At 43.1% G+C, this 24,744-nt stretch overlaps 1 protein-coding gene across 4 annotated transcripts in view; it reads right to left on the reverse strand.

Annotated features, from left to right (window-relative positions):
* CC2D2A (coiled-coil and C2 domain containing 2A) overlaps positions 1-24,744 on the reverse strand; it is a 155,467-nt gene that overhangs the window by 23,328 nt on the left and 107,395 nt on the right. For 3 of the 4 annotated variants that reach the window (XM_050947299.1, XM_050947302.1, XM_050947301.1), the window contains 5 exons: positions 13,177-13,282; positions 12,217-12,326; positions 11,970-12,066; positions 8,545-8,643; positions 1,802-1,978 (listed from right to left, as the gene is read on the reverse strand). In XM_050947299.1, the coding sequence (XP_050803256.1) occupies positions 1,802-1,978; positions 8,545-8,643; positions 11,970-12,066; positions 12,217-12,326; positions 13,177-13,282 (589 nt within the window). Of the gene's footprint in view, positions 1-920; positions 1,129-1,801; positions 1,979-8,544; positions 8,644-11,969; positions 12,067-12,216; positions 12,327-13,176; positions 13,283-24,744 lie in introns of those variants that run through there. The other variant, XM_050947303.1, reaches the window with a different exon arrangement.

Genomic DNA, 24,744 nt, shown 5'->3' on the forward strand with positions numbered 1-24,744 from the left:
ACCAGTACTGAACAAACAATATGAAATTATGAGACTGTAATTCCATAAGAGGGAGAGCAAAGTTTGCTTTAGTTGTTTATGCAATGATCAATGCTCTAAAAAATGAATTACATTTCCAGAGTTCAAAATTTGCTTAGTTTTAATTTTGTATAATACATAGATATGATCCCCCCTCCCCAAATCCTCTTCATCTTCAAATAAACTGCTACTGGAGTAGTTAAGTCCAAAGCAAAATATGAGAAGCTGCTGTTTGTGCAGAAGCAACATGGATAAATCCTGATTGACTGTATCTCAGAGTATGTCTACATAGCAAAAGCTGTGCACAAAACAGCATACCCAAACTAGGCTGAATCCAGCTAATGTGAATAATTGTAGCAGTGAAGACAGTGTATCATGGGCAGTACATGCTCATATGCACCTTAGGTATGTAGTCAGCTCACTAGCCCACTCTGAAGCCTGTGCTGTGCTGTCTTACTGCCATTGTTACCCCTACAAGCTGGATTTAAGCTAGTTTGGCCATGCCTGGATAGCTTTTGCTGTGTAGACATACCCTGAGAATTAATTGCATAAGGGTACAAGAAGTGACGAGATTTTGGGAGAGGGGTTGTTTTTTGAACACAGGATTTTTCTGCTGTTGCACAAGCATGTCCTTTTAGTTTGGTGAAAAAAGTAAAAGAACTAGGTCAAGAATGAAAAAAAACCTCCTACTTAGAAATATCTTCAAGAGATTTACAGGACAGGAGATGACAATGGCATAATATAATAACTAGTGAACAGTGAATAATGCAAGTTTTGAATTAATTCACTTTGCATCCCTTTTGTGTTCTCTTTCCCCAAATACTTGTGTGATCAAGGTTTACTAGGAGGAATGCTTGTGGGAAGCAAATGTTAAGCTTGTATGTTCAAATACTTATGGAATGTGAAAATTAAACTTATTTTTTAATGAGCATTTTAACCAGAAAACTGATGAGTCACCCTCATCTAGGTGAGGAAAACATACAAAATCATCTGAAATATGTGTTCAATCTCAACTAAGCAAGACAGCTCAAATTATAACACTTTCAAAAAATGGCATGTAATTATGAACAACAAAATACATAAGAGAAATCAGATCTGTTTGCACATAGTCTGTAAAGAGAAAAAGAGATTAAATTTATTAAATAAATTATACATCACAAATTGTTCACTCAGATCTACTATATAATGCACCTCCCAAGTTTGCCTGAGTGTTTGAGTATCCATTTATTAAAAATAACCCAATTCTGTTAAAGATAAATCAGAAAGCAAAGATTTCATTACAATTTAAAAACAAAACTGATTTAGCATTACTTTTAAAATATAAAAAGTGCATGCAAGTGCTCAGAAACACTAATACTGGTCAGTTACAAATTACTGTATCAAGTTTAATTCAAGTGCAGGTTCTCAAACTGTGGCTCGGGACTCCAAAGTGGGTCGCAACCCCATTTTAATGGGGTCACCAATGCCAGCATTAGACTTGCTGGGACCCAGGGCTGAAGCTAAAGCCCGAACTCCACTCTTAGGGTGGTGGGGCTCAGGCTGCAGCCCCCTCTCCTCCTACCCGAGGCAGTGGAGCTCTATCTCTGCCACCCTTCAGGGTCACGTAGAACTTTGTTGTCAGAAGGGGGTTGCAGTGCAATTATGTTTGAGAACTCCTGTTTCACTTTTACAGTGTAACTCAGTCAAGATCTGTATCCATGTTACATACCATATTAAAATTACTTATTTACATGCATATCAAGAATCATGGCACCAAAAGCAAAATTTGAAAGTTGTTAGTTACCTTTTCTCGAACTGGATCTCCAGGAATAAGCTGTGGTTCAATAGTAATAAACACTGTTAGGTAGGACCCCTCGCTCAGACTTCGGACAGAATCATAACTTCTCTCATTTCCTAGGTTCTTTTCTTTACTGTAGCCAAGGAGTACTGGAGGAATATCTATCTTAAATGTGCCATCAATCTATGAAGTAGACACAGAAATATTAATCCATACACATCAATCATTCATGACCAATAATGATGATAATTTCAAAATTTAAAAAAAAAAATGCTTCATCAACTTTTAGCATTCAAAAAGGCCGTGTTGCCAATGCCAACACTGCTCCTCCATCTGCATCCAGACAGAGAAACCAACCATGGTTGCTTCTAGCCAAGTCCTGGCGTGGATTTGCAGAGACTGTTGTCTGCATTTTCTTGTCACAGAATATCAGGATGGGAAAACCATCCAGTGTTAGAGGTGCTCACTGGTAGAATCTCTCAGGAAGCAGGTGCGAGAGTTACAGGAGAAGGGTGAGGAGCATGCATGTACAGGAAGAATTAATTGAAAAGGTGCCCTGGAGACCTCCACATTTGAGGAAGAAAGCCAGCTGGAAAAGGCTGAGATAGCAGTACCAGGGGAGGAGGAAACTGCTGCTCTGCACAGGGAGGAACCTGGCTGCTTGACCCTGCTTCCAACCCACTGTCCACAGAGATACCCTTGTGCTGCCCTGCCAACAAGAGATGAGGAATCTCCTCCAAATGTGGAGGAGGAGAAGCCATGTACCCCCAAGCAAGGAGGATCATGGCCACCACTCCTATGAAGAAACATAGGGTAGTGATGGCAGGTGACTCCCTTCTAAGGAGGACGAAGGCATCCATCTGGAGGCCTGACCTGGCATCCTTGGAGGTGTGCTGCCTGCCAGGGGCCCATTATCCAAGACATTATGGAAGGACTGACAAGGATCATCCGCCCTCTGACTACCACCCCATCCTGCTCTTCCATGTGGGCAATAGTGATACTGCAAGGCATGATCCTGAGCAGATGAGAAGTGACTACAGGACTCTAAGAGGGTGAAGGAATTGGGAGCACAGGTGGTATTCTCATCGATCCTTCCAGTCAAGGGCAGGGGCCCTGGCTGAGACAGACATGTTCTGGAGGTAGATACATGGCTAAGTGAATGGTGTCACCAAAAAGGCTTCAGCTTCCTCAGCCAAGGGATCCTGTTCTGAGAAGGACTGCTGAGTAGAGATGGGGGTCCACCTATCATGGAAGGGGAAGAGTATCTTTGGACATAGACTGGCTAACCTGTTGAAAGTCTCTGGATAAGGATAAAAGGAGTCAGAAAACAAGGGTGTCGTCATGGTAGGTGTCTTCCATTGACTATCTAACCAAAAACATGAGATGGATGAGGCTTTTTTTAAACAACTAATAAAATCATCCAAAACCCAGAACGTGGTGGTGGTGGGGGACTTCAATTACTGAGACATGTGTTAGGAAAATAATACAGCGGGGCACAGATTTTCCAACAAGTACTTAGAATGTACTGGAGACAACTTTTTTTTTTTTTTTAACAGAAGGTGGAGAAGCAACTAGCAGAGAGACCATTCTGGATTTGATTCTGACAAACAGAGAGGAACTAGTTGAGAATCTGAAGGTAGAAGGCAGCTTGGGTAAAAGTGATCGTGATTCTAAGGAATGGTAGCAGGGAAAACAGCAAAATAAAGACAACTGACTTCGAGAAGGCAGACTTTAGCAAATCAGAGAACTAGTAGGTAACATCCTATGGGAAAAAAAGAGTTCAGGAGAATTGGCAGTTTTTTAAAGAGACATTATTAATGGCATACAAGAGCAAACTATACCAATGCCTAGGAAAGCTAGGAAGTATGGTAAGAGGGCGCCCTAGCTTAACCAAGAGATCTTCAGTGACCTGCAGCTCAAACAAGAATCATACAAAAAGTAGAAACTATGAATATAAAAAACAATATAAATATGAAGGAATAATTAGAAAGGTCAAGGCACAAAACAAGATTAAACTTGCTAGGGATGTAAAACGTAACAAGAAAGCATTTTACAAATACACGAGAAGGTAGATGACGACCTAGGTCAGAGTAGTCCCATTATTCAATGAGGAGGGAAAGGCAATAACAGAAAGAGCAACAATGGCTGAAGTGTTAAATGTTTCAGTTTTCACCAAAAAAGTTAGCAGTGACTGGATGAGTAACATAGTGAACATCATTTTAAATGGAGTAGACTCTAAGGTTAAAATAAGAAAAGAACAAGTTAAGAATTACTTAGAAATATTGGGTATCTTCACGTCAGCAGGGCCAGATGAAATATATCCAAGAATACTTAAGAAACTGTCTGAAGAGATCGCTGAGCCATTAGAGATTATCTTTGAGAACTTGTGGAGGATGCTAGAGATACTTGAGGACTGTAAAAAGACAAATATAGTATCTATCTTTAAAAATCGGAATAAGAACAACCCAAAGAATTATAGACCAGTCAACTTAATTTCAAGTGCCTAGAAAGACAATGGACCAAACAATCAATTGGTAAGCACGTAAAAGAAAATAAGTAACAGTCAACATGGATTTATCAAGAACAAATTATGTCAAACTAATTTAATATCCTTCTTTGATAGGGCAACAAGCCTTGTGGATAGAGGGAAGCAGTAGATGTGGTATATCTCGAGTTTAGTAAGGCTTTTGATACTGTCTCACATGACCTTCTCATAAACAAACTAGAAAAATATAGCCTAAATAAACCTAGTATAAGGTTGGTGCACAACTCGCTGGACAACCATACTCAAAGAGTATTTATCAATGGTTCACAATCAAGCTGGAAGGACATATCGAGTGGGGTCCTTCAGGGATCTGTCCTGGATCTGGTTCTATTCAATATCTTCATAAGTTACTTGGATAATGGTATAAAGAGTATACTTTAAGTTTGCAAATGATACCAAGATGGGAAGGGTGTACATATGGTTTGGAGAATAGGATTAGAAATCAAAATTATATTGACAAGCTGGAGAAATGGTCTAATTATAGACTCAAAGACTTAAAGGTCAGAAGGGACCATTATGATCGTCTAGTCTGACCTCCTGGACAACTCAGGACAAAGAATCTCACCTACCCACTCCTGTATCAAACCCCTAACCCAGTGGTTCTCAAACTAGGGCTGCCACTTGTTCAGGGAAAGCCCCTGGCGGGCCGGGCCGGTTTGTTTACCTGCCATGTCCGCAGATTTGGCTAACTGTGGCTTACACTGGCTGCGGTTTGCCACTCCAGGCCAATGAGGACTGCAGGAAGGGTGGCCAGGACGTCCCTCGGCCCGCACCACTTCCTGCGGTCCCTATTGGCCTGGAGCGGTGAACCGCAGCCAGTGTGAGCCGCGATTGGCCGAACCCGTGGACACGGCAGGTAAACAAACCAGCCCGGCCCGCCAGGGGCTTTCCCTGAACAAGCGACAGCCCTAGTTTGAGAACCACTGCCCTAACCTATGTCTGAGCTACCGAAGTCCTCAACTCGTGGTTTAAAGACTTCAAGGTGCAGAGAATCCTCCAGCAAGTGACCCATGCCTCCTGCTGCAGAGGAAGGCAAAAAAAACCCAGGGCCTCTTCCCATCTGCCCTGGAGGAAAATTCCTTCTGGACCCCAAATATGATGATCAGCTAAACCCTCAGCATGTGGGCAAGACTCACCAGACAGACACCCAGGGAAGAATTCTCTGTAGTAACTCGGATCCCACCCCATCTAACATCCCATCACAGGCTATTGGACATATTTACTGCTAATAGTCAAAGATCAATTAATTGCCAGAATTAGGCTATACCATCATATCATTCTCTCCATAAACTTATCAAGCTTAGTCTTGAAGCCAGAGATGTCTTTTGCCCCCACTGCTCCCCTTGGAAGGCTGTTCCAGAACTTCACTCCTCTGATGGCTAGAAACCTTATCTAATTTTAAGTCTAAACTTCCTGATGGCCAGTTTATATCCATTTGTTCTTTTGTCCACATTGATACTGAGCTTAAATAATTCTTCTCCCTCCCTGGTATTTATTCCTCTGATATATTTATATAGAGCAATCATATCTTCCCTCAGCCTTCTTTTGTTTAGGCTAAACAAGCCAAGTTCTTTGAGTCTCCTTTCATAAGACATGCAATCAAATAGGATGAAATTCAATAAGGGACAAATGAAAAGTTCTATACTTAGGAAGGAATAATGAATTGCACAAATACAAAATGGGAAATGACTGCTTAGGCTGGAGTACAAAAGATCTAGGGTTTATAGTGGACAAGTCAACAATGTAACACTTGCAAAAAAAAAAAAAGAGCAAACATCAATCTGGGATGTATTAGCAGGAATGTTGTAGGCAAGACAGAAATAATTCTTCTTCTATTCTACTCTGCACTGATTAGGCCTCAACTGGTGTACTGTAATCAGTTCTGAGCACTACTTTGGGAAAGATGTGGACAAATTGAAGAGAGTCCAGAGAAGAACAACAAAAATGATTAAAAGTCTAGAAAACATGACCTATGAGGGAAGACTGAAAAGAATGGGTTTGTTTAGTCTGGAGAAGAGAAGACTGAGGGGGACATGATAACAGTCTTCAAGTACATAAAAGGTTGTTATAAAGATGAGGGTGATAAATTGTTCTTACCCACTGATGACAGGAAAAGAAGTCATGGGCTTAAATTGCAGTAAGGGAGATGTAGGTTAGACATTAAGAAAAACTTTTCACTGTAAAGTGTGGTTAAGCACTGGGAAAAACTACCTAGGTAGATTGTGGGATCTACGTCATTAGAGGTTTTAAAGTACAAAAAAACACGTGTCAGGGATGGTCCAGATAATATTTAGTCCTTCCTCAATGCAGGGGATTGGACTAGATGACCTACCGAGGTCTCTTCAGTCCTACATTTCTATGAAATATATATATGTGTCATGTGAAAAACCAGTATTTAAAATGATTGTGACAAAAATCTGACATCTCAAAAGACTGGTTACTTCCTTTATAGTAACTGTGGCTCTTCTAGATGTTTCGTTCATGTGAATCCCACTCAAAGTGTGCATGCATCCCATGTGCATGAGATACGATTCTTTTGGATAGTAGTGTCCATTGGGTCCCACCTGAACCCTGAATGTTCTTTCACTCCACACACTTGAGGGCATAAAGGACAAAGTAGACCCAAATGTCTCGTAGTTCTTTCGCCATTACAGAATTCCAAAGCTAAAGGATTCTGGAGTAGCAGGGAAGGAAGGCAGGTCACGGGATCCACATGAATAAAACATTTTAAAGAATCACAGAAACTGTAAATAACTTTCTTTCTACTTTGAGTACTTGTCTATAGAGTAGTAGTCATCTCCCCAAGAAAGCGGCTGGCAGAAGTTCTATCAGAGATACGGCTTCAGCGCTGCTGTACCAACCTGGGCATCAGATCTAGCAGCCCAAACCAGAGAGCAATCGTATAAACACATGCACTTATCTCCATGTAGTTACCCTTTAAATCTCTGAGCACAGGAACATTCTTCAAGCATGCAGAAGTGGTAACTTCAGTGCTGGCTGACAGTGCTCTAATATGAGGGTAGTAATTTAGTTACCTCACAGAAAATCTTTATGCAAATAGACACCCATTTTGAGAGACTCTGGCTTGAAATGGCCAGTCTTCTAGACCTGTTCCCAAAGCCTACAAAAAGTCTGAGTGACTTGAAAAAGGGTTTTGTTCTGTGGAAGTAGTAAAACAGTACCCTCAACACACCAAGTGTGTGAAGTCAAGCCTCCAGTACTTGAGTGAGGTTTAGGGAAAAAGATGAATGGACTCATGAAGGTGAAAGTCTGAAACCGCTTTAGGTAAGAACTTGGGGTAAGGTCTGCAACAGAAGTCTCTGGTGTAAGTCATGGATCTGTATGTCAGCCTTGTAGAAGACCTTCATGATTTAAACTAGAATGTCCTGCACTTCAGAGGAGCAACTTCTGTCCATAATGCTCAGCCAGCTAACATCCATGCTGTCTGATGCAGAGATGAAGGATCCATGTGAAAGACCTGCCCCTGATCCTGAGAAATAATGCCTTGGAAGTGTGATTGGAGGCTGCATTGACAGGCACATCAGTTCCAAGTACCAAAACTGTCAAACCTATGCTGTTGTTATCAGTATTAGTAAGGTTTTGTTCTGTCTCACTCTTTTGAGGACTGTGGGGAGTAGCGGAATCAGTGGAAAACCATACATCAGGTCCTTCTTCCAAGGATTCAGGAATGCATCCAAAAGGAAACCCAGACTAATCCCTCCAATGAAGCAATACAGTTGGTACTTCATGTTCATGCTAGTAGCACAAAGGTCTGCACTGGGAAGTCCCACTTGAATAAGATTTGATGGAAGACAGAATCTTTGAGAGCCCATTTGTGACTGATAGCGCACTTCCTGCTGAGACAATCTGATGGGTTTTTCTGAATGTTTGGTAGGTGAAGAGCTATGGAGTAACTTGATTCTGTATATACCAATCACACAAATGAACTGCCTCCTGACAGAGAGGAGATGCTCTTGCTCTACCCTGTTTGTTGACATAGGATTGACAGAGCAGTTGTATTGTCTTGTCAGGACTTACATGATAGCTCCCTGGAGATATTAAATGCAAGATAAGACTCTTATATAACAGGTATAGTTCAGAGGCAATGACATCAATGTTGTCAAAACTATAGGAGACAGATCAGATGTTCTACTACAGGCATCTTCCAAACCTATAATTCATACTCCAGTTTACTGATACTTACCCTTGTTTGAAAGTATATGGTAGAAAACGGAATCCGAACAGATCCCAGCCAATGTCTCTCAACATGAGTGTGGATTCCACTTCCTCTTTCATGATCATCCTAGAAAAAAATTGCAAAATAGGTATTATAACAATACAGTGTACACAAATTTACAAGCAGACTTCATTCCCTTTAAGTGTCTTAAACTTTCTCAATGGCTTAATCAAGTTATTAAAATTTCTAACTAGTAATAGATTTTTTTTATTAAATTGTTACAAATACTGGTTAAAATATTAAGATAATAATTTGTTTCTTGAAGCATCCAAATGTGCTCGACACTGAGCAAACACAAAAGAAGGAATGGCCATTGCTACAATGAGCTTATGTTCCAAGGCCCTAGACTTGTAATGAGCCCTGTGCAAGAGGACCCCTGTGCCAGCACAGAACTGTATTAACTTTAGGGGGTTGCCTAAGCAAAGCACATTAAGCCGCAGTCCTGTAATAAAAAAGATTCAATTGTATTAAAAAAAGCTTTCTGGACTGAGCAGTTGAGAAGATATGTGAATAATAAAACAGAAAAGTGGGCAGAGGAGATAACAAGAGATGTTGCTTTGTAAAACTGCACATTCATGTTCCCTTAAAAGTAAAATCACAGATTTACACTTGTTTAGACAGACAAATAACTAGCCCTGTGTGTACCTTGTAGGTGGATATCAGGTTGAATAGGTACAAAGGAGATACAGATCTGGGTATGCACACACAACTGTGTTTGCAAAGTGTGTGTGCCAGGGCAGGTTTAGTGTGAGTCCCTGGGTTCATCAGCACCCACAGAAATAATGAAACGAAGAATGCCAAACTTGAGTGGTGTTGTGACCCCGTGTGCCAAGTTGCAGTGCCACTGACTCAAATTTGACCCTCCCCGCTGACAGTTGGATCAAACCTGAGCGGTACTGTGACCTTGTGCACCAGGTTACAATACATGGAGCTGGCAGCCTGGCCCAACTCTGCAGGACAAGAGCTGCCGTTGGTGTGAGAGTGCAGGATGAACTCACATTCAAGCACCCCTCCCCTTCTTTCCCAGGGCTTCACCCTGCACTAGGATAGAATTAGGGTTGCAGTGCCAAGGCACAGGGTGCTGCTGTGGGTGGCCAGTGCTCCCCTTAACTACAAGTCAAAATCATGTCCAAGAAAAGTTTAGTATAGTGCCCCTATTGAATCAGGAAGCTACATCCACCCTGAGTGCATGCATACTTTTTTAATTGAAGATCAAGCACGTTAATTTTGGCCTTGATTTCCAACTTCTATAGAAGAACACGTTTTTGCTTATACAAAACAAGGCACAAGTACTGTATATTAAACAGAGACGTATAATTAGCTATCTTCATGCACCCAATTTGTGTGTGCTCATCCAGTGATATGGACATTTAAATGTCCAGGCCTACTTCAAAATCTAGCTGTGATGGCGTATGCAAACCCCACAATGGGCTGGAAGGAGTTAAAGGACAGTATTGGGCCCAAGTAGCCCTGTCTCTCCAACCCTGAAGAGCATGCTCCAACTGAAGAAGGGATTGAAAAGGGAGGAACTCAGCTCAGAAGGGGAATGGCTAGGGAGGAGGACAGACCTACCTGGAAAGCTCCTGACATGGGCACCAGAGAAGCCTCCCTGAGGAATGTGAGACTATATGTTGAGCCTGGTTGGCACTGATGGTATGGCTACCTTTAATTTTTCTTTCTATCTTATCTGGGGCTGAAAGCTGGGAGACAAAAGCAGTAGCATGAAATGACCCAGGAGGGTAACTGAGAGGGCACCTTGGGGGGCCAGATACTGTTGACTCTCCTAGAGCCCTGAGTTGGAGCCTGGTGGAGTGAGTGGGCCCAGGCTCCCCTACCACTGCCTCAGTAGGGACACGAGCCACCTGTACTCTTCACCATGTCTCTAAGTAAAGAAGAACCTGGACTGAAAGACTTAGAAGGGGGGTATTTGGTACGCTAACCACTAGGCAACCTAACCCATCAAGGACACTGTTACATTAGTTCTTAATAAATCTGTATTGAGCTAACATATGGGTTCATGTTGTCATTCAATGATTTCCATATCAAACATGATCAATATACAAGTAAAAAGATGATATTGTTCCAAATGCCAGCTCTGCAAATTCAGCCTGTGATCTGAAAGTCAAGCTGGGATCCTTCCTTCTCATGCTTCATCCCCTGCAATAAAAGTTTTGCAGACCAAATTCTTCCCTCTGTGACATTTGTGCATTTAATATTTTTTGCCTGAGATTTTTTTAAAAGTGCTGAGCATTGGCATCATTCTATTCCCATTGAATTCAACAGTAAAACTCTGACTGATTTAAGTAGAAGCAGAATTAGGCCACAGCTGAGAGCTTTTGAAAATTCCATCTTAATTACTACCATTATTTGTTATTATTTATCTAGTGCCTAAAAATGAAGGCGCAATGCAAAACAAATAGAAACACATAGATCCTGCCCCAAAGAACTTGCAATCTAAAATCAGACAAAACACACACACACACAAAAATCAAACAAACAACAAAGCACCAGATGTGGGAAATCCACCCCCTTCCATGGGTTTAGACAAGTATAACTTGGAATGGAATTTAGCAAATACTTCCGATAATGAACAAGAAGATATAAAATCCAGTTTACTCTCCATTATCTATGTTGGCTCTACACTGCTACCAGGTTTAAAAAGCAGTAAAATCCTCATTTTTGTCACTGCAGTCAGCGCATATTATTGACTACACACACAAGCTCAAACCTTAGGCAGCAGAAAACAGATTGAGTACCTGGACCGTGCACAGCACTGCTTTATTCAGGTGGAGTGACAATACAATGGAACACGGATCTTACAATCTAGATTGGACATAACATAGCTAGGAATGACAACAATGAGAAAAGGAAAGGAGCATGGGAGGATGAAGGATGTAACAGTGAAAGTTCATGACACGAACATGAAAGTATAATATAATAAATATATTACAGTAGAACCCCTATTTTATGAACTAACTGGGGATGGAGGAGATCATAAAATCAAAAAGTTCATACCACTGATCATCTCAAAATTACAATAGGTTCAATGTATAGGTTGCATCATGGTGCAGCATGTTGCTTTCTTCTCATCCTTCAAACCACTTCAAAGCAATTTCAAATGCACTGAAGGCATTCGAATGTGAATAGATGTCAACTTGTTCTTCATCAACATCGTTTTTGTCATGAGATTTTTTCCCTCTCATCAGGAAAAATGGTTCAAATAACTGGTTGTTCATAAGACTAGTGTTCTATTCTATGATAATTTATATATATAATCTTACTGGTTACTCTTGTGATTATTTTTGGAGAAACAAACATAATATTCAGTGATGTTCTTAATATCAAAAACACTGACTTTAATGTCATAATGGTCCTTCAGACGCCAAGCTCACCTCTAAGACATCATAGAGTACTTCATCAAAAATGTTAATGAACACTTCATCCTTCACTGATTGCAAACTTGTGGTGCTGTAGTCACCATTAGGAGCTCTATCAAAATAAAATATTAGTGATTTATAAAGAATACAGCAAACCTGTACTATATTAAACTTTACATTCATTTACACACTCAAACAAGAATGTTATTCAAGGACATACTGTGAAGCTCAAAACCAATAACTTGTTTTCATTTACTCATACCTAAATGGAAGTTCAAGTTCCTCATTCCAGTTGGGGTTTGGCCCCTCTGCTGCTGTTGTCCTGCAGACTGTTCGCTGAAAAGAAACTTCTACAAAAGGATGGACTAAAACCTTCAAAATACAATTAAAATGAAAATAAAAATAGACAATTTGGCAGATCATTTGTAAATTGTCAATTTTTCAATGTATGTAATAAAATGAAAATAATATATGAAAGATGTGTTAGTTTGTTGACTTCTGTGACAAACACACAATTCTGCATTTCATGGGCTTCTAACATTTTAGGATGTTGATTTTTTTTTGTAACTCTAACATTCTTGAAAAGAAATATATAGTCAAACTACTAATGTGTCCACAGTCTTAAATTTCACCTTCAGATTTTTGTGTAGAATTAAGCCTGAATTAAAAAGGATCTATCAGACAGGTTCAAATTTAGCAACAGGCAAAGGCTGCTAGTTACCTGCTAATTAAAACAGATTATGTGACCCAATCAGCTCACTGAAAGATGTTCATTTGTGTCTTACTGTCTGTAATCAAAGAACAAAACTTGTTGATACTATCATGGTTCTCTCTGTATCTGGCCCTTCTTACTATCTGTTTCAGTTAGAAATAATAAAACCCTAATATTATCTTTTTAAAAATGCCAGAAAGAGGAATTTATCTAGTGTCCAAAAATGTGATAGGAGCACACACAACTTTTTAAAAAAATCAGGACATTATAGTGTTTCTAAAAAAGAGCAACAAATGTAAAATTAAAACAAAAACAGAAGCAAGAACAGTGGGTCTCCATCCTCTCCCCTGAGGATGTTAAATTTGGCTTCCAATTGCCATCGGAAATTTAGTCTCAATTTCAACCTCACTGATAATATGATCTAACCAGTCAATGTTACTGCTTAGAAGAAAAGGAAACAACCCTGTATGACCAAATTACCATTCAATTTATGTCAATATTATACTGTACCTGGTTGAAAGTCCAATCAATGCTGTGGGTTGGGCTCTGAGGCGATGGAGATGCTGCAAACATCTCATTAAAGGACCTTGAAGATCTGGATGGCTGTTGAAGTTTGCTAGGAAGAAAAATATGTAACTGTGACAGAGAACACGCAAGAGCAAGTTATTTACCTTATAGTAACTGGAGGTTCTTCAAGATGTGTGATCCCTATGGGTGATCCACGTGCCCAATCAGAGAATTCTTGAAAGCAGTGTCCACAGATCTGCGCATGGATCCTCACTCTCCTCATGCCTCCAACCGAGGAGCTAAAGGGTGGAGTAGACCAACCACCTCTCCAGTTCCTTCTGTATCAGGAATCCTGATACATGATCTGAAGCAGAAAAGGAGGGCAGGCAGTGGAATACACACAGGGACCACACATCTCAAATTAAAGTAACTTTCTCTTCTCCTTCAAGTGCTGGTCCCTGTGTGTATTCCACTGTGGATGACTGATGACAAGCAGTACTCAAGTAGGAGGAGGGTGTGAGGATGCAGGCAGCACAGCCAGTTGAAGGACTACCATGCCAAAGGCTGCATCAGTGGAGTTCTGTACTAAAGCATAATGTCTCACAAACGTGCAGAAGGAACTCCATGTAGCTGCTTTGCAAATGTCAAGTAGAGGTACTTCTTGAAGTTATTCCATTGATGTCACTTGTTCTTTTGTAAAATGAGCTCTCAACCCCATAAAGGGGAGGAAGATTACACAGCTGAAAGAGTAAGATAGAGAACAAGATCCATTTACAGATTCTCTGAGAGCATACAGGTTGACCTTGAACTCTTTCTGCTACAGCGATAAACAATCTAGGAGATTTTCTGACTGGCTTTGACCTTTGCAGAAAAAGGTCTAAGGTTCATTGCAAGCAAAGGAATGAAGTCTCCTCTCTTCTTCAGATGCATTTAGTTTAATAAAAAACACAGGTAGGTGGATTGACTGGTTTATGTGACACTCCAAAGCTACTTTGAGGGTGAACTTAAGATGTAAACATAATGAAACTTTGCCTCTATGGAACATGGTGTAAAGTGGATCTACCTTCAGTGCTCCAAGCTCATCCACCCTCCTGACTCAGGTGATGGCTAACAGAAATGCAACTTTTATGGACAGGAGAAACATGGAACATGTAGCTAGTAGTTTGAAGGGAGGCTTAGTGAGCACCAAAAGAACAAGGGTGAAGTCCCACTGAGGAGTAGGTTTCCTTACTAGCAAAAAAAGTTCTGTTTGGACATTTCCAGAAGCAAGGCTGAATGGGAGCTCTCTGTATTGAAAATGGTTGGAGCCCACTATGAGTATGAGAAAACGTCTGTGATTGAGGTAAAGGTCCTTCATAATGAGAGCTGTAAACCACAAGCCTTCCCCTTTTTTTTTAATTGATAGTTCTCACTTTTTAATTAAATACAGCAAAGTCAAATACTTTATTCTGTTTAGCAGCTACAGCAAAAAAAAATGCACTAAAACATAAGGTCTCCCCTTCCTAAACAGGTCTCTCAACAGGCAAACAATTACAGCAAGCATTTATACTTTTATTACAAACAATAATAAGCAACAGCTGCATTTTGTTTATATACAGGTCATCCTAATATCTTGTTTTTCTCACTTAAAAAACTCCAGTCTACATTTCGTATTATCTATACATTATCTACACAAAGTCAAACAACTTCTCACACAGCTCTTTTCTACTCGCCTCACACAATTCTTGCTTCTACAAATCTCACGTTATTAAAATTACAGTAATTTATCTCTTGCTAACAAAAGTTGTCATGCATTAATATCCCCTACAAATCCCTGTCAGTTCTTTCTCTACTTCCACACAGGGATGGGATTATAGATACCAATGTGACCATGCAAAATTTCAGTTTGTGAATAAAGCAGTTGAGATGGCGGAGATCAAGGTTAGGTCTCCAGCTACCCTTCTTTTTGGGTACTAAGAAGTATGTTTCGTAAAAACTCTTTCTTTAGTATTGAGCAAGTACTGGCTCTGTTGCTTCTCACTATAACAGGGATTCTACTTCTTGTTTTAGAATCTCCTCACAAGAATGGCCCTAAGGGTCTCCCTGGCTTTGGAGGGGGCAGGGAGGTAAATTAAATTGCATAGCCAGAATGGATATTTAGTACCCCCTTGTCTGTTGTTATTGCACTTCAGATGTGGAAAAAGAGGGCTAGGCAACCCCCAAAGAGTATCTGGGAATCGGCAGGTGGTGGCATCATTGGTCTGCAGCACTCAACCTCCCATCAAACATATCATTTACCTGGGTGCTGGGATTGGATTAATTATATTGCCACCAGAGGGGAAAGGAAACAGGACTTCTCAACCCTCTGCCTCTTACAGGGCAGCTCACAAAACCACTGATGGTAAAATTATTGAGGTGTTGGTCTACGGTTGCCTGTGAAATTTTTTCTTTAGGGCAAGTGTAAATATTCCCAAGGAGTGGAAGGTGGGCCTAGAATCCTTTAGAATGTATAAGGACTCATCTCTCTTTTGATTTAAAAAGATGAGTTTTGTTAAAGGGCAAGTCCGCCATGGTGTCCTGGACCTCCCTGGAAACCCCAAGTGCACAGCTGATTCACAGCACATCACAACAGCAGTAGCCACAATAGCAGTAACCCGCTGATTGAAGAGCGGTCCCATCAACCAACTTGCTTTTCTCAAGGAGAGCCTGAATTGAGCTCTATCCTACTGTTCAAACTAGTCAATGAAGTTCGTGAATTCGGAATAGTTCAGGTATGCATACTTAGTCATCAGTGCTTGGTAGCTGGCTATTGAGAATTGAGGGCTAGAAATGAAGAACTTTCTTCCCAATAAATTGTGTCTTTTACCCTCTTTGTCAACCAGAGTAGATCTAGGATGTTGCTATCTAGATCTCTTCATGGCAGATTGAGCAACCACAGTTAGGAGCATGAAGATAAATGAGAAATATCACCTCTTTGGCTGGGACAAAATAGTATTTTCTGCCCTTAGGGGTAGGAGCACAAGTGGCTGGGGTATGCCAGACTTTTCTAACTTGTTCCAATGAAGCACTATTCAGCTGGATCCAGAGAATTGGATGATGTCCAGTAATTTATGTTGAGGATCCTGAACTTCCTCAAGGGACATTGGTAGCTCACATGGAACCCTACATAACAGTTCCTGGAATTGCTTGTCGTTACCGGGGAAGGGTGTGTACGTGGTGTTACTGGAGCAACTGCTTCATCCGGCGATGATGAGGACAGTCTCTCAGTACCAGTGAAACTGGTGGATCCAGCTCATAATCTTCTTAAGAACATAAGAATGGCCATATCAGGTTAGACTAGTGGTCCATCTAGCCTGGTATCCTGTCTTCCGACAACGGCCAATGCCAGATGCTTTAGAAGGAATGAACAAACAGGGCAACCTATCAAGTGATCCATCCTCTGTTGTCCAATCCCAGCTTCTGGCAGTCAGAGCTTTAGGGACACCCAGAATATGAGGTTGCATCTCTGAACATCTTAGCCAATAGCAATTGATGGATCTATCCTCCATGAACTTATCTAATTCTTCTTTTGAATGCAATTATAGTTTTGACCCTCACAACATCCCCTGGAAACAAGTTTCATAGGCTGAATGTGCGTTGTGTGAAGAAATACTTCCTTATGTTTGTTTTTAAACCTGCTGCCTATTAATTTCATTGGGCGAACCCTGGTTCATGTGTAAATTGGAGGGATAAATAATACTTCTCTATTCACTTTGTCCACACTAGTCATGATTTTATAGACTGCTATCATATCTCCCCATAGTCATCTCTTTTCCAAGCTGAAGAGTGTCCCAATTTTTTAAATCTCTCCTCATACAGAAGCTGTTTCATACCCCTAATAATTTTTGTTGCCCTTTTCTGTACTTTTTTCTAATTCTTTCTCTCTCTCTCTCACCCTCCACCCCACCAGAATTTCAAAATGTTGGCATATAATGGATTTATGTAGTGACATTATGATATTTTCTGTCTTATTATCCATCCCTTTTCTAATGGTTCCTAACATTCTTTTAGCCTTTTTGACTGCTGGTATGCACTGAGCAGATGTTTTCAGAGAATTAGCCATGATGATTCCAAGATCTTTTTCTTGAGTGGTAATAGCTAATTTAGACCCCATCATTTTTATGTGTAGCTGGGATTATGTGTTTTCCAATGTGCATTGCTTTTCACTAATCAACACTGAATTCCATTTGCCATTTTGCTGCCCAGTCACTCAGTTCTGTGAGATCCCTCTGTAATTCTTTGCAGTCTCAGCTTTGGACTTAACTATCTTGAGTAATTTTGTATCATCTGCAAATTTTGCCACCTCACTGTTCCTTTTTCCAGATCATTTCTGAATGTGTTGAACAGCACTGGTCCCAGCACATGTCCTTGGGGGACCCCGCTATTTATCTCTCTTCACTGTGAAAACTGACCATTTATTCCTATCTTTCCTTCCTTTTCCATGGGGTCAGAAAAAAGCTCCGACTATCCTCTCCAAGAGGAGGGGTTGATTGACTCCCTACTAGATCTTGTAGACTCTGCAGGTTAGTACAGGTCCCATGGTCCCCAGTATGGCCAGTAAGAGAGGTCAAAAGGTGGTTGTGGAAGTCCCCATGGCCTATCATACCAACAGTTCCAACACAGGTGCTGAGGTGGATGTTGATTCCAGCCAGGTCCGGGTCCCCTGTCTGGGAAATTATGCCTCAGAGGAGGAAACATCAGTTCATCAGGTGGTTCAGAGTCTCCTCACAAAGAAAATGTTGATTCCGTATTCGTCAGCAGAACTGATGGCTCCCCTGGAGGGAAGCCGTGGCTGGACGATGGAAAGGCAGACAGACTTCTCCCATAAGATGCACCTCCTGTGCTGGAGACTGGGGATCCAGGAGAGAAAAAATGACATCAGGAGTGTAAGCCTTTGCTCTCACTAGAGTGGCAAGGGATCCTGTCCACCTGAACTGATGGAGCCAGAATAGTTACAGTTTGCGACACAGTTGAGTGAGGAAGAGCTGTACTGTTGGTGGTTGACGTGCTCAATGGCTGCCTTTTATTGATGCCATCAGTTCCCATTAAGGCTTAGTTGGTACTGGAGGCACTGTTGCCACAAGACAGCAGTCTGGTACAAATGGAGCCCTGGACTTGTAGGCCTTCATGTCATCACCCTGAGACTTAGGACATTTTAAGTCCTCAAGGGCTGTACAGGAAAACTCGATGTAGGCAGAGTTGTATTTAACTTTTTTGAAGCTTGGATGTTTACGGGAATGGTCTCTGCGCTCCCAACAAGACCCCGATATGGGATCTGTGAGAGTAGATTCCCCCTCTCCTAAGTCAGACCTCATGGCAGAAGGCACACTCCTTGCTGAGCACAGCGTGGTCTCGTGGCCTGGGTCTGACTAAGGCCTCATAGCTTTCTCCACTGAATGCTTGGTAAGGCAAAGTTCCTACCCCTCATCAGTATGGAAGGAATGGTAGATACTGCACTTTGCCACGAAGTGAGCTTCCCCAAGGCAGTGCAGTCAGCATTGATGATCAACGTTGACTGAGAAGGAGTGTTGGCAAAAAGCACAGATTTTGAAGTCCAGTCCCCGTAATAAGGGAAAGAGGGGAGCCAATGAATACCCTGGGATTGATAATCTAACTGTTGAACTATAAAATTTAGCTAAAAACTATAGGATAAAATCCTAAAACTATTTACAAAAAACATCTACATATGTATTTACAGATTGAAGAATAAAGGAAGACAAAGCTCCAGACACTGGAGGTTCTGACCCAAGCCACCTAGTCATAAGAAGGAAATGGAGAGACAGTTGGTCCGCTCAGCCCTTTGTCTCTTTGGTTGGAGGCACGAACACAGTGAAGGCACATGCATGGACCCTGCTTTCAAGAATTCTCTGACTCCGGGCACATGGCGCACATGCGCACACAGTGGACTACAGATAGGGACCAGGACTCAAATAACTTCATTAAATATGTAGTTAGCTGTACAGAATTTGTTTTTACTCTAAAAATATTTTTGACATTTTCATGTTATGCCTCTACACCATGACTATATTTATTCAGTGAAAAGAAAACTGTAAGGGTAGTGAGATAAGCTCCACAGTGGAAGAGAACTTCCTGCCTGGAGGCATTCTTTCCTGAGGCATTCATGTGTCCCACAGAATGACAAGGCCCAGGTTTCTCACTTTTCTGCAGAGTTTATATGGCCCAGGTTTCTCACTTTTCTGCAGAGTTTAAATGGTCTGCAGGCTGCTCAGTTTAAGCAGATCTATCCCACTGGAACTTCTAAATTGTACAGATTCCTTAGCTTCTAGCCAAGTCCTTTGTGGGAAAATAAACAAAAGTGAATATATAGACAGCAATTTACTGTGTGGAACGAACAATGCAAATATTGTATAACTATATTTACCACAAAAAGTTATATAGAAACACTGTACAAGTAAATGCAGTAATAATACAAAAATTGAACAATAAATATAAATAACGACTCAAGATCAGCAGAATATAATATCACAGTTCTTTTTTAAAAAGCTATGTTTTTTTGGAATATTGAGGGCAAAATGTATGGTGTAACTTTAATGCACATTCAACACTGATTAAGTGGATAATTAGCTTAAAGATAATCCTCTCTGTTCCTTCTTATAAAAAATCTTCTCATACTTTTAAGATATCATAATCTGAAAGTTATATTTTACATTTATTCCTCAAAGTGAATTTATTTACGAAAAGGCCAATAAAAAAAGACAGTTACTCACCTTTGTAACTGTTCTTCTTCGAGATGTGTTGCTCATATCCATTCCAATTAGGTGTGAGCGCTGCGTGCACTGTCGTTGGAAGATTTTTACCCTAGTAAGACTTGGTGGGTCGGCTGAGGTGCCCCCTGGAGTGGCGCCCTTATGGCGCTGGATATATGCCCCTGCCGACCCAGCACCCGCTCAGTTCCTTCTTGCCAGGTACTCCGACAGAGGGGAAGGAGGGCAGGTTTGGAATGGATATGAGCAACACATCTCAAAGAACAACAGTTACAAAGGTAAGTAACCGTCTTCAAGTGCTTGCTCATATTGATTCCAATTAGGTGACTCCCAAGTCTTACCTAGGCGGTGGGGTCGGAGTGAGATGTCGCAGAGTGAAGGACTGCTGAACCAAATGCAGCATCACCCCTGGACTGCTGCACTATTGCATAATGCGAAGCGAAGGTGTGTACTCATGACCAAAGTTGTTGCCCTACAGATCTCCTGTATGGGCACATGAACCAGGAAGGCGGAGGATGAGGCTTGAGCCCTAGTAAAGCGGGCACTAAGATGCGTAGTTGGGACCTCAGCCAAGTCATAGCACACATGGATGCATGATGTAATCCAGGAAGAGATACACTGTGTGGAGACAGGGAGGCTCTTCATCCGGTCTGCCACAGCTACGAACAGCTGGGTTGTCCTCCAAATAGGTTTTGCTCGTTCGATGTAAAAGGCGAGGGCCCTGCGAACGTCTAGGGAATTAAGCTGTTGTTCTCATCAAGAAAAGTGCGGCTTTGGATAGAAGACCGAAAGGAAGATGTCTTGGTTGACAAGGAAGGCAGACACCACCTTAGGAAGGAAGGCAGGGTGTGGTCGCAGCTGTACCTTGTCCTTCTGAAACACCGTATACGGTGAGTCCGACATGAGTGCTCGAAGCTCCGACACACGTATTGCCGAAGTGATGGTGACGAGGACAGCTGTTTTCCAGGAAAAGCAGCAAAGAGTCCTTCGTCATACATCTGACGAAGTGGGTATTCACCCACAAAAGCTCATGCTCCAGAACCTCTGTTAGTCTATAAGGTGCCACAAGACTCTTTGCTGCTTTTACAGATCCAGACTAACACGGCTACCCATCTGATACTGTTTTCCAGGAGAGGTACGGGAGCGAGCAAGTGGCCATCGGTTCAAATGGGGCACCCATGAGTCTGGACAGGAGCAGGTTGAGGTCCCACATAGGGGTCGGATGCCGAATTTGCGGGTACAGATGTTCCGATCCCTTGAGGAATCTGCTGACCATGGGATTGGAGAAAACCGAGCACCCATTTTTGCCTGGGTGGAAGGCTGAAATTGCTGCTAGGTGTACTCTGATGGATAAAACTGCTAGGCTTTGCTGTTTCAAGGACAAGAGATAATCTAGGATAGTAGGTACTGGCACCTCCAGGGGGCAGTATTGCTCAGGTCACACCAGCAGGAGAAATGTTTCCACTTGGCCAGATACGTAGACCTAGTAGAGGGCTTTCTGCTACCCAAGAGTACGAGCTACACCGAGCAGGAGCAATGTAGCTCAGGTTGAGTTAGCCATGCAACATGCATGGTGTGAGATGGAGGGATTGCAAGTCAGGATGACACAGTTGGCCGTGCTCCTGAGTGATCAGGTCCGGCCACAATGGGAGTGAAATTGCTGTGGTCACCAACAGATCAAGGAGAGTGGTGTACCAATGTTGCCTGGGCCATGTCGGGGTGATCAAGATTAAGCGGGCCTTGTCTGTGCGTAACTTGAGAAGGAGCTTGTGGACCAATGGGAATGGAGGAAAGGCGTAGAACAGGTGGTCTTTCCACAGCATCAGGAAGGCATCTGATAGGGAGCCCGGGGAGCGCCCCTGGAGAGATCAGGACAACTGGCACTTCCGATTCTCGCAAGAGGCAAAAAGGTCTATGTGGGGAAACTCCCACTTCTGGAAAACTGAATGGATAACGTCCGGGCGAATTGACAACTCGTGAGCCAGAAAGGACCTGCTGAGGCGATCTGCCAAGGTGTTTTGGACTCCCGGGAGAAACAACACCACCAGGTCGATCGAGTGGGCTATGCAGAATTCCCGCAGCTGAATGGCTTCCTGACAGGGGGGACGATCACGCTCCCCCTTGCTTGTTGATGTAAAACATGGCCGTTGTGTTGTCTGTGAAGACTGCGACACAACGGCCCTGAAGGTGTTCATGGAACACCTGACATGCTAGGCGTACAGCTCTCAGTTCCCGTACGTTAATGTGAAGGGTAATCTCTTGTGTGGACCAAAGGCCGTGTGTCAAAGGTCCACAAGGTGAGCGCCCCAGCCCAGAGATGATACATCCGTGGTTAGGACTATGGAGGGCTGTGGGGCATGGAAAGACATCCCCCTGCATACCGAGTTGGGGTTCAGCCATCAAACCAGGGAGGTTAAGACTTCCATCGGTACTGTGAGCACTGTCTAAATTGTCCTGGCCTGGATGGTACACTGAGAGCCAGGCCTGAGGTGGACGGAGGCATAGTCTGGCATGTCTGGTCACAAAGGTGTAAGACGCCATGTGTCCCAGTAGACTGAGGCACGTGCGTGCTGTCGAGGTCGGGAAGCTTTGGAGGCCGTGGATAATGCTCACCATGGACTGGAAGCAGGCATGTGAATCCAGGACTGCTCCAATGAAGTCTATTCTTTGCGTCGGCTGCAAAGTGGATTTTTTGATATTGAGCAGCAGGCCCAGCTGCCTGAACAAGTTCCGGGTGAACTGAACATGAGATTGCACTTGGAGTTTGGAGAGACCCCGAATGAGCCAGTCGTTGAGGTACGGAAACACTTGGATCCGATGTTGACGGAGCGAGGCAGCTACGACAGCCATACACTTTGTAAAGACTCTTGGTGCCGTGGATAGGCCGAAGGGGAGGATGGTAAATTGGAAGTGTCGTTGGTTGATCACAAAGTGAAGGAAGTGCCTCTGCGGTGGGTAAATCGCTATGTGGAAGTACACGTCTTTCATGTCGAGGGCGGCGTACCAGTCTCCAGAATCCAGGGAAGGGATAATGGTCACCAGGGAAACCATGCGGAACTTCAACTTTACCATGAATGTATTGAGTCTGCGCAGGTCCAGAATGGGCCCTAGGCCCCTCCTTTTGCCTTGGGGATTAGGAAGTAACGGGAGTAAAAATCCCTGTCCCTCAGTTCCTTTGGAACCTCCTCTATAGCCCCGATAGTTAGGAGCATTTGCACCTCCTGTAGGAGTAGTTGCTTGTGAGAGGGGTCCCTGAAGACAAACTGAAGGTGGTATCCACTTTCTACCATGTGCAGGACCCAGCAGTCTGATGTTACGCAGGACCATGCAGGGAGGAAATATGAGAGGCGGTTGGTAAAAGCTGGGGAAGGATCCTGTAAGGAGACTGGTGCTCCGCCCTCGGGAGCACCTTCAAAAGTTTTGTTTGGGCCTCGCTGATTGATTAATTAATAACTGGAGATATACCTATCTTCTCGAACTGGAAGGGACCTTGAAAGGTCATCGAGTCCACCTCTCTGCCTTCACTAGCAGGACCAAGTTCTGATTTTTGCCCCAGATCCCTAAGCGACCTCCTCAAGGATTGAACTCACAACCCTGGGTTTAGCAGGCCAATGCTCAAACCACTGAGCTATCCCTACCTCCTCTTCCTGATTTGGGGGGGCCCTGGTTCTGGCCCGTCTGAGGACCAGATTGCCTCCTCCTACCCTCCGGTCGCGTCTTCTAGAGAAGTCCTGTCTTGGCCGGAGGTTAGAGTAGGTGCGCTGCGGTTGGGGTCAGAAGGGCCTACGTTGCATCACCGTATGCATGCCCAATGAGTACATGATGGCCCGGTTATCCTTCAGACTCTGGAGTCAGTTTTATCTGAAAATAGCCCCTGGCCATCAAAGGGCAGGTCCTGAATAGTTTGCTGCAGCTCCAGTGGAAGACCAGACACCTGACGTCACGAGATGAGGCGCATAGCTACGCCTGAGGTTAGAGTCATAGCCGCCGAGTCTGCCACATCTATTGAAGCCTGCAAGAATGTCCTGGCTACTTTCTTGCCTTCCTCTAGCAAGGCCCCAAACTCCTCCCTGGACTTCTGAGGAACCAGCTCTTTGAACTTCCCCATCGAGTTCCAGGTGTTATAATTATAACGGCTCAAGAGGGCCTGCTGGTTAGCCACTCTAAGTTGTAGGCCGCCAGTCAAATAGATCTTGCACCCGAACAAATCCAAGCATCTAGCATCCTTGGATTTAGGAGCGGAAGCTTGTTGACCATGTCTTTCCCTCTCATTAAAGGACTATACACCAAGGGAGCATGGCTGGGGGTGAATGCACTCATAGTCTTTGGAGGGGACCAAGTACTTCCTTCCTCTCCAGCCCCTTGGCAGTGGGAGGAATGGACGCTGGAGACTGACAGATTGTATTGGCATTAGCCTGGACGGTCCAAATAAACGGCAAAGCTATACATGGGGGGGCATCGGCTGATAAAATGTTCACCATGGGATCCTCGACCTCCACCACCTCCTCCACCTGGAGGTTTATGTTTTGTGCCACCCTTCAAAGCAAGTCTTGGTTGCACAGAGGTCTACAGGTGGTGGGCCAGAGGAGAACGTGCTCGCTGCTGCCTCGTCAGGGGAGAACAAGGAGGAAACGCCTGGGACTAATGGGTCCTGGGGCAAGTCTTGCTTGGCGGGGGGTCTGGCTGCCCTAGGTCCTCCATGCTAGGGGCATGGGCCTGAGCTGAGGGTAGGGCTGTTGCCTCCGAGCCCCCGGGGGGGGGGGAGGAATGACAGTGGCCTCCGGGACCCAAGGTTCTGAGTGGGCAGAACGAGAAGCTCCCAATGGGA

Source organism: Gopherus flavomarginatus, chromosome 3, assembly GCF_025201925.1.
Source record: "Gopherus flavomarginatus isolate rGopFla2 chromosome 3, rGopFla2.mat.asm, whole genome shotgun sequence".
Classification (NCBI taxonomy): Eukaryota; Metazoa; Chordata; order Testudines; family Testudinidae; genus Gopherus; species Gopherus flavomarginatus.